This window comes from Falco rusticolus, chromosome 11 (assembly GCF_015220075.1).
Source record: "Falco rusticolus isolate bFalRus1 chromosome 11, bFalRus1.pri, whole genome shotgun sequence".
Lineage (NCBI taxonomy): Eukaryota > Metazoa > Chordata > Aves > Falconiformes > Falconidae > Falco > Falco rusticolus.
Genome location: NC_051197.1, coordinates 16,276,039 through 16,289,964, shown reverse-complemented (window position 1 = coordinate 16,289,964; position 13,926 = coordinate 16,276,039). Strand labels below are relative to the sequence as shown.

The following is a 13,926-nucleotide window of genomic DNA, read 5'->3' as shown; positions in this document are numbered from 1 at the left end:
CTCTGACCTCTACCTCCCAGCAAAGGACAACGCCTGTTACTGTGTGGTTGCATATGTACGGGGACAGATCACTGACCTCCGTCCTCAAACTCCTTCCAACTAGAACAACCTTTTCATCCTAAAGAGCTTTCATACTGCAACCACGTCCATATGTTGGGCGAAGTGTTTTCTCTATCTTGTCCTTAGCAAAGATGCCTCATCCTCAGACAGGCTGCTTCTCAACACAAAAAGCAGAAATCGTAATTAGGTACTAGTTTGCTATGGTACAATCTATCACAGTCTAAATCTTCTGAGCTGAGCGCTAATAAGGAATGTGCAAGTTTGTCACTGGGTCTTTCTTACATGCTTCACTGGCCATGACCTACTGCAAATGAACACCACAAATATGTTGCTTTTACATTTTAAAAGCAACAAGGTCACATAAACACGATGTTTAGAAATACATTTTTGCAAAGACATTTGTATTTGGCCCTCTGAGGGATGGAACAGGTCACCCAGACTGAGGATTCTAAAGGAAATTGTACTGGCTTTGAAAGAGACTACTGGTCACTCATCCCAGTGATTCCATGGAAACCTCAAGCTACTGTTACCCACTGAAGCAGGAATTTTTTGTAGTAGCGAATTATAAGAATAAACTACATTTTCAATACGTGCAAGTTTCCTTCAGGCAGGCATCCCTTTTTGTGGTATATCTATATATCTCAAAACTAGAAAATCCCACCACAAAACCAACACCAAAAGGTCAAAATGTGACTAGGCCTCAGATTTAATTCAAACTTTTATTCATCATCGAATTCAAAAGTTAGGAATAGAAGTTACCTGGCCCTGAGATACTCATCTCATCCTTCTAACAAAACTGAACACTTTACGTAATTCCTGCGTAAGATGACAAATATTTACTATAAGACATTTAAACATCTTTGTGGAGCTCTAACCCTTTATACTGGAAGTGATCCCTGCCATTAGATGCTCATATTTTACCCCTTCCGTCAGAGGCCTCAGATCAGTTGATTCCTAAAGCTCTCAATAAAAAAAAGTGTGTGCAAGACACACACTCATAGAACTGTGGTGGTCATACAATTTTATTTTTTCTTTTTCCTAACACATCCAGATCAGCTATACACACCCCAGCTGGAGAATGGGATCATCTTTTTACCAGTTTCTCATGGAATGGTTCTTAAACTCCTATCTGGGGTAAGTCCTCCTTACACGTGGCAAATTAGAAGAAAAACAGATTTCACCGACACCTTCAAATCTGCTGCTTGACATGCTGTGTTTGTATGGGAGCTGTAGTAAAAGCAGAAGACAATCTTTTTGCAGTTTCTTAGCTTTAGAAAAAGTACAAAGGTCTTTAAAATGTTATATAGCATTTGTACTAGGAGACCAAGATGAACACAAAACCACAGTCAGTAGGCGTACGGCAGCAGAAGCAAAGAGGCCGAAGCTCCGCTCAGAAAGCAGGAAGAGGAGGAGCTGCGTTACAGAGAGCGGGTAACAGAGCCTCTCCGATCACCACTTGCAGAAAAAGCCTCAAGACAGACAATGCCAAGACCATGAACAGTCTTTACTTCTATCAGTTTTTTCACAGCACAATGAGACACAGCACAAAGTTTGTACAGTGGGATCTGCAGACAGTTTAAAAACAGGCAATTATCTTTAATAAAAAGCATCGAGGCTGAATATGAAAATATGAAGACAAACAATATTGCAGCTAACGATCACCTTGCTTGCTTTTGATTGTCTAAGAAGTCCAACTCACAGACTTCTCACAATGCCTTTAAAGTTCTCCACACTGTCTTCTCCAAACACCCCATTCAGTGTAAAGCTCAATGCGTACCAACTAATATGTGTGGCATGTTTCATAACCTTTTCCTCTTGCTTTCAAACCCTGTTTGCAGTGTGTGGGGAGATGCAATGACTCTCATCATACAACATTCTGATTCACAAAGAAGCAGCACAAGTGTTGTACATAATTTAATTTGCACTTCTGTATATAAATGTTTACTATATTGCACACTATTGCAGCACTAAAAAACGTCTAATTATTTGCAAAAATTAGTAAAATACTTTAAAGGATTTAAAAATAAGGGTTTTAATGCAACTGACAAGATAATAAAAAAGCAATTTACTTAATGAGATACAATCCTTTATGTTGGAAATGAAAGTTACATACAACTAGAGTACAATTAAAATATACCATATAGTTCAACACTTAATTCCTCAAATGTGTAAAATTAACAAGCTTCTACTGTCATAGATATACAATTTCTCCATACTGTGAAAAGGATTTTTCAAATTAAATACAGGTAACATAATATTCTGTAGTTATATTTTACGACTGTGTTTAAATGAGAGGGTTGTATAATACTCACATTGTCAAATGTACTCACTAACACCTTGGAAATTGCACACTTCCCCTCCTTTTCCAAAATAGAATCTCATTTCCATACTGAAGTCTATTATGCCATATTGGAAAAGTATTTTACTTTCTAACGGGATTTTCATAAAATTAAAAAATAGTATAATATCATGGCATTAAGATGACTTTTCCACTTATGCCCATGTAGAATTTAATCTGGATAGCAGACAGACATGTCAGAACCAATTTCCTAGACTTTTGTCTTATTGTACACGCAAGATGAATGATTACAGTATTTTACAAAACAGAAAAATCTCTGAACTTTACTAGAATTATAAATGTAATAATTAAAAATTAAAATCATAACAAAATCAAATTGTGATCTCCAACATTTATTAAAATCTTTTAAAGTTCATAAACGACAACAAAGTTACTGTAGAATTTATCGCATACAGCTAGCATACAGCAGCATGTCCTTGGTCTAAATGAAATACAAAAGATTTTAACATTTTCATACAAAGGATTTCTTTAAATTTATTAATGTGACGATATATCTTTGTTACATAAAATTTGCTACAGCAAAGTATCTTATACTTTTCTTGCACATATGTAAATATGGGTGGACAAAGACTGCATTCATTGTCAGCCTCCTAATGACGTTGTGCAAAAATGCTCAACAACCTAAACATACAGAATGTTGGATGGTACGTTTCATACTCTTTTGTAAAATGTCTACAAAGGCTTTTCTTAAAGGAGTGTCATACAGATTAAAAGGAAGGAATGCCAGTGGTTTATTTGCACTGACATTCAAACAAATACAATGGCTATGTATCAATATAGCTCATTTTTTTTTAAAAACAATTCATCCTTGTATGCATGTAAATTTATCGTAAAATATGAGTCTAGTTTAAACTGTTTAGATGTGCTGTTTTAAGACAGGTCACTGAGACAGCCAGAATCAAGTGTACAAATAAAACTACTATGAATAAGTTTAAAAGCAACCCCCCAGAAAAGTGCTGAGCCACTGATTAACATTGAAATAAATGTGTAAAAGTGCCCAAAGCTAGCACATGGTAGCAATATCTTTTAAGTCAGTTGGTGAGAGTATACAAAACATAATTAAGCCCAAATACTTATATCTGTGTGACCATACATTCTGTTTGATTGAAAGAAAGTAGGTTAGAAATGAAGACACAACGCAACTAAAATAAACCAGCTGTTGCAGTTTTTAAACTTTGTCTCTTTTCTTCATGAATGAAGTGCTGTAATTAAAAAGAAAATGATTGTAGCAGTACTCCATCCTCAAGTTTACTAATATAGTATACCAGAATAAAAACTTGGCAATAACCTCTTATTCTTAACAGCTAACAAAAAATAACCGTGTTCATCCAGCGATGCATCTAGAACATTATTTTGCATTTGCTAAACCATTTGTTTTTCACAGCTAACGGCAGAGCGCATTTTGCTTTTTCTTGTGTGGTGTTTTTTATTGTAATGGAGACCTTTTTTAATCAAAAAAGGCTCAAAACAAGGAATACACTTGGGAGCCCAAACACTGGCTTTTTTTTTTTTTTAAAAAAAACAACAAGATAAAGTGTGAATCAAAATTAATCATATTCTCTACAATACTGACCAAAACTTGCTTTAAGAGTTTAGGGTTCACGTTCTTAAAAAAGCCATTTCATACCTGCCAACTGAAATGCTGGTAAGTCGACTTGGTTAAATATGGTCCAAAATCCAGACCAGGTGGAATTACTCCCTCTCACAAGACTGTAAGCTTTCCATGGTACAGTCTGGTTATGGCAATTTACTTACTGCCTAGGTGGGAAATACAAAGGAAGGAGGCAGTGACGAAAACTGCAGGGATGTAGAAAACCAAGGCACGGGGTCTAGCTACTGTCCCCTACACTTAAGCCATCCAATTAATTCTACTGAATTTTGGTCAGTCTCCACGAAGAAGTGTTTTTAAGTTAATTTAGCAGACATTTATATGGCGATAAATACTACCTTCAAAAATGCTAAAAATGTTGGCTAGGTTTAGTCTGAGCTACTAAAAAATTATTATAAACTGTAGCATCAGACACAAGACAGACAAGAATTATTGGCTGGCACAGACTAGAAGCAACATTAATCTTTCACTTCAGTCTAAATCACACTAGCCGCAACACCTTCCATTTCACTCACACAAATAATACATTATTCAAAATAAAATGGAGCATTCTTGGGTAAAAAACTACTTCATTTTAAAGGGGGAAAATGAACAATACACAGAAACAAAGAACGACAGAAACCAAAGTTAAGTAGGAAAGTGGTCTATTATTCTGTGTTACTGCACAAACAGTGCTTGCTTAATTGTGCCTAGTTAGAAGGGTTGGTGCAAACTGCACACATGGAAGATGGCAATAAAGACCTCAGTCAGCTTTGTGGAATGAAGTAACTAGGTAACTGTTTTGACATATGATGGTCTCAGCTCCACCTCATCTGTTAACAGAGTGCAAAGATCCCAATGTGAGCCCTGATGTCATCTTGTCCTCTTACTCCTACTAAAAATCAGCAAATTCTTTTGCACATTTTTCTGTTAGAGACGCACGAATATCTTCTTCTTCATAGTCATCAAAGTTGCTGGTATCTCCAGGGCCTCTGCACTTTGGTATGAACGGAGCCTCTACCTGTATTTCGGGGAGGGGGGTGAGGGGGAAGCACATGAAATGTCATTGGCTTAATACCCTTAGACTTAACATTGTGACAATGAGCATAACAACATTCCTCAAATCCTGCCAAGAAACCAGATATTATAGCTTAAAGTTGTGACACATAAATGAAGCCAGCCTAAGAAGGTGCAGGCCGAAATGTATGAATGTAAGTTGAAAAAGAAAAATAACTCGCTGACAAACATCCATAAAAGTTACTTTGACTTTAAAACAGAGTTTAGTTCTCTTCTTGCAGAAGAGGCCCTGCTCTCTTCAGCTGTGCGGTGCGGCTCTCGGCACGGTGACGGCTGCACGTAACAGTTGCACAGTCATGGTGGAAGCAGAGCAGACTGACTGCCCATCAGTCATGATCTTAAAATCTTAAAATCTCAAAAATCTTAAAGCAGTTTGGAACGCATCTCCTACTTACCAACAATCCTCTATTTCCAAATAAAAACTAACTTACTACTAGTTTAGAACAATTTGTTCTGCAACTCCAACAAAGGTTCTCCTAGGACCTAACTATAAGTGAGAAGTGAAAGCTGCCTTGAAACTACACCACAACAGAGACAAGCAGTGCCTTGAAGGAGACGCTAGAAGACCGTACAGAAAGCCAGTGCAGCTCCAACTAACGGTGGAAGCCCCCTCCTGGCACAGACTGCCTGCACATCCTCTCAGATCCATACACATACTCAATATTAGCCTTGAGGTTCAGTGCATTTCACGTGCACTGTATGGCAGCGAGCCATTCAGGCTCAGGTACTGGAACCAGTCATTCTCCAGGACCCTCTTAACTGCTGCTTCTTCAAGTTGAGGGGACCTGCAGCTTTTTGATGTTGACCTTACAATAAAATCCTTGTGTCTGCCTACAGCTTAACGTTGTCAATCTTTGTCCCTACTTTCAGCCTCTAGTCATCTTGGAAGTTAAACTGAAGATGACATTAAATGAAGATACGGGTCTGCACGGGCACATACCTGCATTTTCACTCACCAACAGCTTATGCTGGCCGTGCCCAGCTGGGGCAGGAAAAGGAGGAGTTGCTGCCAACTTACAGACACTGAAATGCTATTTTAGGGATTGGACTACTAAACTCTACCTTCACTCAGCTAGTATTACTTCAAAGCTTCAGCCTTTTAGTCTGTAACTTCTCACAAATTTCAAAATTAAGTCTGATTCCAAAATTTCAGTTATTTTAAAATGTAATCAACTGCATGCTGAAAGGAGGAATAGGCAGGGCTGGGGTTGATGAGAGGCAATGATGAAGAACAGATGGTAAGGAAAGGACCAGAGAATAAAACAGCAGGGAGAAGGAAAGATGCTCTACTGCAACAGGTCTAGGACAAACTGAAGTAGGAGGCATGATTATCAGTACCACATTCCTCTCTCATTTCACAAGTGCCCGATTTATCCACCTGTACAGAAAGCAAAATTCTGGCAAAATTATTGAGGTGATGCAAGTTTAAACCTGGAAATGCAAAGTAATCAGGCAAGTATCTCTGGGACGTGCCAAGGAGGCAGCACGGTGGGGAGACAGATAAGCCAGGCAGGCATGGCTCCAGCTGAGGCAGGGGATCAGATCGTACTGTGCAACCACAGAAATGCTCAGTGCCCCAGGCAGATTACTGATTGCGGGGGGGGTGTGTGTAAATCAGTAAATTAAAAGAGGTACAGCACAAACTAATATAAATTAAGCTCAGCTGAATTTGGGCAACACCACTATACACTCCCAAGAAATAACGGTAACTTGCTGCATTTATAGACTGTGCTACAATTACCACATGTATCCTTTTGTTCCTAAAACAACACACGTGTTTAGGTGATTTATCCTGACAGAATACAGTCTGTGTACATATCTAGCCTACAAAGCCACGTATTTACCGTTACCTGAATACAGCCTCTGTTTTCTCAAACTGATTTTCAATTACTCTCTTACAACAAAGCTCAGAGTACAAGAAATACCTTATTTACTGCAGGTATTTTAGAACACCTTCAAATGAGACGCCTCAGACTTTTTCCTATTATCTTCATTAAGGAAATTGCTAAAAAGGGATAGCAGGTTTATAGCAGGAATACCTGTTTGGCCATATTATCAGGCAGTATTTTAATGACAACTATGCAAACAGACAAAGAAAACAAGATGATCTTATCCAAAATAAGTAATTGACTGGTCCACTTATGACTGTAGCATAACTAATTATTCACATTACATTAGCTGCCAAGGAACACTACATTTATTCAATGAAACACATGCTGTGGTAACAGCCACTGTGAAAAGCTGGTATAAACCCAAAGTTTATTACTGTATTTCTATGACTTCTTAAATGATATTACAATCCATGCTGTTGTTTCAGACCTTTAGTATTACAGTATTTATATTCCTTATAATTAGAAGCTTCAGACTTATTCAGCATTAGTTTTCACAATCCTTCAGAACTAGCAATAGCTATTCTGATTGTACTACTAGTTCACATTTTAAAACATTTCTTGTTTCTTTGAAAGTAATTCTCTACAGCAGTGCATTAGCAACACTTCTTAGCGTTGTATTTAGCGCAGTATTAAAACATCTGATTTAATATTATGGGGCCTGGGTGTCCCCAAACAGCATACCAGTGAATGAAACTCAGTACATGTAAATCTGCATTGTAAACAGGCATTAAGAAAGCAAAGAACAGATAATTACAATTCTGCAATGGGGGATTCTTTTCTTAAAAACATCTATACTTCATACAAAGAATACACGATGTGTTAATTGCACCCTGTCTTCTAGTAATTAATACATTAGTGAATATTACAACAACCGTACTGTCAGTTTGTCTAGCCAAACAACTGGTTTCTTTTTATAAACTATTGTTAGTGTTTAGGTTTGGCCTTTAAAATAATGCTGTTACAGCAGCAAGTTCATGCCTCTATAATCAAGACTGTCAGCATTTCAACAACGTACACCAATTCCTTCAAATATTTTCAATTGACTCTAACCTTTTCACTAGTATCTACACATAAAACTATTTCTCCACCTGAGTTTTCTGGGACAACACTAACGAAATTATTTTAGTCTTTTATTGTTGTGTATTAAACCCCCAAGAATTCAGAGGCTACATTTAAAAGAACAAATAATTTCACAGGATTTTGCTTCTAGTAACTCACTAATCTACAGGTATTTAACTTTGACTCTATGTTCAAGGGGAGAAGGAGCTTTGGAGCTACTGGAAGACAGACCTAGATTGAATTGTTATCATCCTCATCCCTTTCCCCAGCTTTGCCTCCCAGCTCTGCTTCATTCATCCTGGCAGCCACTAATGTGCTCCCCTCTAACCAGTATGTTAATGGCTGCTCCTGCTCTGAAAATATTCCCAGTTGTCTCTGTTGCTTTCATAGGTAGGTCCTAAGTTCACAGTGCAGACTGGGCCTGGACTTTCTAAAGACAACATTACAAGTCACGTTGGTCAGGCAGGTCTAGAAAACCATTCTAAAAATGCTAGAAAAAAGCATTCAGCAGGGTTCTTCCCATTGCCGCAGCTCATGGAACTGCAGTCAACTAAAGCATAGTGTCAGAAGACAAAAAAATCCTCATTAAACACCGAGGATTGAATAGCCACTCTACATCCGATCTTGTCCCAGTCACAGATAAAGCAAGAGCAAGAAGGAGGGAGCGTACTTTATCAGAAAAAGAAAAACTGAATCACAGTCTCAGCTACTAAGAACTAGCTGGAAAGGAAAACAGACTCCTTTCTGGTGTGGAGGAGTATTTATAGATGTCACTATAGCAAGGGTTAAATAAAAAGCAAGAGAGGCAGGAGATGGCTCATTGGGAGATATTCCAGAAATAGACTAAAACACAAGGCATGTTAAGAGAACATGAAAGTACACAGAGGTCCAGGATAAAATACCAACAAGAAACCAACATAATTCAATCAATACATACCCTTTAGAGTCCTAAAGATTAAGCTACTTTTAATTAAAACTAAGAAAAGGTGAAAGTGACATATTTAGAAAAGCAAAGAATTGAACAAAATAATTAGAAATTTTACTTCAACCCTTTAAAGACCTGTAATACTCTACAATAGAGCAGGAAGGGTCTTACCTTTCTCTGATAAATGGCAATCCAATCTGTAGTTGCAAACCACTTGTGATTCTTTATGTCATTTACACCATTCTTGAGATTTCCATACCGTTTGGTCAAATCTACCTGGAGTAAATTTCTTAGAAGATCCTTTAGGTCTGAACTGAAGTGTGATGGGAACCTTACCTAAAATTATACATCCACAACATTAAAAAAAATGTACAAATTTGATTCTTCCCCCTGTGAAGTCAAACAACATTCACACAAAACAAAACACTGGGGCTATCTTCTACTCTTCCTCTAAAAACAAATCAAGTAGGAATGCAGGAAAAGAGATAAGATTATTGCTGGATATGTGTTTCTGTTATCAATAATGTTACCATGTCCATCTACCATTTTTTCAGCTGAAAGTTTCCCCATCTGAGCCGGGGGGAAATGTTAATTTAACATAACAATGATATAAAACCTAAATTTAACTTCGTGTCTCACCAACACAACATCATCTTAAGGCTTTCTCAACTATTTTCCAGGAATAAATTTTTAGATTATATTATATATATACATACACAGAGAGACAAGAGATACAGTATAGTATATATAAAACATATAAATCTATAGATACGCCCTGAAATAACAACATTCAGCAATCAAATGAAAATTCAATCTGGAACTTTATGCTGTACTGTAATCTGTTTCTGATAACTAGATACACCAACATCAAAAGTCTTACACAAATAATACAGCACTATTTGAATTCAGCACGAGTGACTTGCCAATACAACTCATTCAAACCTCGCTAAGAACCATTTGAAGATGATTCATGGGATGTAATTACATGGGGTTTTACTAGCAAAAGATCTACTGACACCACTTGAGATGGCAGAGAGAAAAAAGGGGAAAAGAACAGGCAGAAGGTTGTATCTGTCACAGCTGTAGTCTCAGCATTTGACACTCCTTACACTCAGCTGATCAGTTATGATGTAAATGCTGAACATGGAATTACTTAACATAAAAACATGTTGTGAAATCAAGAGGTCTGATAATCAAGGAAACTGCTTCAGTTTACTTGTCAATACAGCTCTATCTATATATTAATTGAATACCTAGACAGCTGAGAAGTAAAGAAATGTTAATTTTTTTAAAGTAGAGAACTAAGTGCATGAGGTAGATTAAATGAAAGACTTAAGGTTATAAAGGAAACATACTGCCAGCTGAGAACTGAATGTTGGAGTCTCCAGAGTTCACTCCCAGTGCTGTTTCTGCAACCACCCATCCATGGACTCAGTAAAAAAGGTAGACAATCAACAGTTCAAATGTTGAGCAAACTAGATACAGCTGCAAAAAATGCCTAAGTTTATTTAGTTTAGAAGATAAACATTTCTTCAATAATGTATCTTCATAAATGAATTCCCATCTATTCCTGGAGACAGCTGAAGGGTCACAGTATTACACAGCCTTTCAAAAAGCAACTGCCTTCTTGATTTAAATAAGGTCCTAGACGGGAATCAGTCTCATTGCAGTGTACCACAGGGCCTACTGAGGCACTTCCCTTCATTAGAATTACAGAAGTACGTACGTAAGATGCAGCACAGCATGGGTTTATGTAAGAACAAGGAAGAAAAGAACCATAACAAATCACATAAGCACAGAGAAACACAAAGAGACAATGCTGGCTGGCAGGAGGAACAACAGAATGATCACATTTTTGTGATGGCACACTATGAGATATTAATGAAAAATAAAAGGGAGAAGCTGGAAACACTTTTTAAAAGCTTTATATAATAATGAAAGCTGAACAGAACTTTAGACATGTCTTGAACTACAGGACTACAAAAGAAACCTGCTATGAATTATGGAAACTTTTTAGAGTTTCTCAAAAGCTGCAAAAATATTTCTAAACAAGAAAAAAGCTAGGCAAATTAAGCATATAGCTAAATAGTTGTTAATACTCACTGGATCATTTTTATCCAAGCATAAAAAGATACAATACCACAGTGTCTGCAAGTTTAGTAACTTGCATTTTAAATTTGAAGGTAGGGAACAGATTTTTAGAACTTTGATTTTTAATATTGTTGTAACAATGTTGGTATTTAAGAAGTATACATTACAAACTTTTTTCCATAAACTTTCCAAATTGCTCACTGCCTAGTAGCCAGTAAATTCTCTATCTGCTTCACACAAAAAACAGGTTCTGCAAAGACAAACTACACAGACCCTTCACTCACCTTGCCAGACACAATCTTCTCATAAATTTGAATGGGCTGATCTGCAAAGAATGGGGGATATCCAGCTGCCATTTCATAGATTAACACTCCTAATGCCCACCAATCCACTGCCTTGTTGTAACCCTGGACAAAACGATAAATATCACTGTTAGTACAATTTCTAACACAGTTTAAGATTTTCAATATATATCTATGGAATACAAAGAAAGCAAACACTATTGCTGGTTTAATACAGAATTTACAACCTAGTTCAAACCAAACTGAAGCTCACAGATTCCCAAAGCGATATACCTAAACCCTAATACAATACTGACAGAGCAGCAGTGATGAAAACGAAACATTTTGCACATTCCTGTGCTGAGTTTCAGTGATGCCTTTACACTGATGTGACAAGACTCCCTAAGTGACAGAAGTGGGCACAATTTATTTAAAATAAAAATAATTTTGTTACAGAATGATTGACACTTCTTTCAAAAGCTTAAGGAAATTTTATGAAGTGTAACAATACTTCCTATATTGTATATCATCAACTTTTTGCTTGATTATCTGCATTTCAGAACATTCATTTTCACATTTAGTAAACGAGCTACGAGAGCTTAAAAGTTTAGTTAATTACCTTTATAGGTCATTTATGATTTGATCTTTAAAGCCTGAACATAAAATCATGAGTAAATCCCATTTAGTATAGAGAAGAAAAAAAAAAAAAAAAAAAAAAAAGACAGAAAACCCCATGAACCCATCAATTTCGCATGTGTTCTCTCAGTTCTTTTACAAAGCTCAGGGCTAAGACTCAATCTTTCCAGAAAAGTCTTCTATGGAGAATTTGTAGTAGATGCATTACTATTTCTTCTGCTGCTTTAGCTACATAGGGGCAAAAATGCTGCAAGTAACAAATGTTTTCTCCCCAGATAAAAGTATTTTCAGTTTACTTCTGAAAACCTGCTAAAGGTATTTAATTAAACCACATATTAAATGCATAATTTAACAATATGCATTATGATTGTTTATCATAAGCAGTTCCATATACTATAAGGGTATTTTTCCTTTGCAAAACATGAAGGGCTACAGCTGAACAGCTCTATGATAAATAATACTTCTTCAATGTTCAAACACCACAAGTACTACACCAAACTGATGAGCGGTAAGGTTGCATGTACTTTGTGTGTAAAACCAGCAGTTTGTCATGTTTGATTTCATGTTAAGTGCCTTAAACCTGAAACACTCTGAAACGGATTATTTAATGGCTACTGATTCATCCAATAGGTGGTTCTTGTTACCTCTAGAGCTCCTGTTCCAGTCTGCTAACACTTCAAAATATAATCACTCAGATCTGCTGTTATGATAAGGATGCTACTTAAATAATCTGATTACAGATTTTTTAAAAATCCCTTTTTGCCTCACAAGTTACAAGGCAAGCCTATGTAGAAAGTTCTGTAGTTATGTGAAAATTCCTGCTTTGGAGTAAGTTTTAGTATGCCACAACAATTTACAATGTAACTGTTTACAATTATAACTGACCAGTCAAGATTTAATTTTGGAAATATCTGCAAGATTTAATAATTGGGTGATAGTTTTAACTGCATCAAATGCATGGCTGAATAACAAGACAAAGTACCTTGCTGAGAATTATTTCAGGTGCCAGGTATTCTGGAGTCCCACATAACGTCCAAGTTCTTCCTTTTACTCTTTTTGCAAAGCCAAAGTCCGTGACCTGTCATCAGAAGAAATAAGTTGACTGTAAGAACATTTCCACAAAGAAATTTAAAATTAAGCATTTTTTAAATACTTTGGATAGCTATTTTATAAACAGGAAAAATTATTTTCTCAAATCACGTAGTATCATATAGTCAGATGTACCTTTATTAGCCAGTCCTTCTGATACTTCTAATGCAGACAGATACAAAGTTTCTCATGTTAAAACGAGTAACATAAAATATGTATTTTTCCCCTGCACAAGCTTCTACTTACAATTTTTAAAAAACAGTGCAAACTACGGCTTACTTATCGCCCACATGTACTGCAATTACATTAATAATTTTTCTTATACTTTTCACATCAGACTGTTTATATTGCTGGAAGTTTAAAGAACGTGAATATGAATAAGATATTTATCTTTTCCTTTAGTTAACAAATAAATTAATCACAAAAAGGGTCAAGATATCTGCCAGTCTTGTAAATTTAGAATTCTATTGCATAACTGTATAAAGGTTATATGTAAAATTAGTGTGGGAATAAGACAACATAAGAGGTCTTCCAGTAACTTCTGATTCTGAATATCTCTGAAAGCATCACCAGAGACAAGCTTGTTTATTTGAGGACTGGGGGGAAATGCAGCAGTAACTGTATTTACAAGCAGCAAGCTCTTGGCCATTATAATTTTTTCTTCCTCTTGCCATGTTTTCTGCAGCAAGTTTTCAGAACTCTGTATGTGGTATCATCCTCTCTGATTTTTTCCTGGACTGTACTGCAGAATACATATGGAAACCAGGGAGTTACATGTGAAATTCTGGGATCAGTTTCAAGCTATCAAGTCTATACTTTGGGGATCCATTTCATTTCCTTCTTCTCTACATCACTTTCAACCTATTCCT

General features: G+C 36.5%; 1 protein-coding gene across 4 annotated transcripts in view; it reads right to left on the bottom strand.

The window, feature by feature from the left end:
* Nucleotides 1–2,076: 2,076 nt before the first annotated feature.
* PRKACB (protein kinase cAMP-activated catalytic subunit beta) overlaps nucleotides 2,077–13,926 on the bottom strand; it is a 75,739-nt gene continuing 63,889 nt past the window's right edge. For 2 of the 4 annotated variants that reach the window (XM_037403885.1, XM_037403888.1), the window contains 4 exons: nucleotides 12,951–13,046; nucleotides 11,336–11,458; nucleotides 9,132–9,296; nucleotides 4,660–5,028 (listed from right to left, as the gene is read on the bottom strand). In XM_037403885.1, coding sequence (XP_037259782.1) covers nucleotides 4,903–5,028; nucleotides 9,132–9,296; nucleotides 11,336–11,458; nucleotides 12,951–13,046 — 510 coding nt within the window. In that variant the 3' untranslated portion in view covers nucleotides 4,660–4,902. Of the gene's footprint in view, nucleotides 5,029–9,131; nucleotides 9,297–11,335; nucleotides 11,459–12,950; nucleotides 13,047–13,926 lie in introns of all 4 variants that reach the window. The other 2 variants (XM_037403884.1, XM_037403887.1) reach the window with 2 other exon arrangements.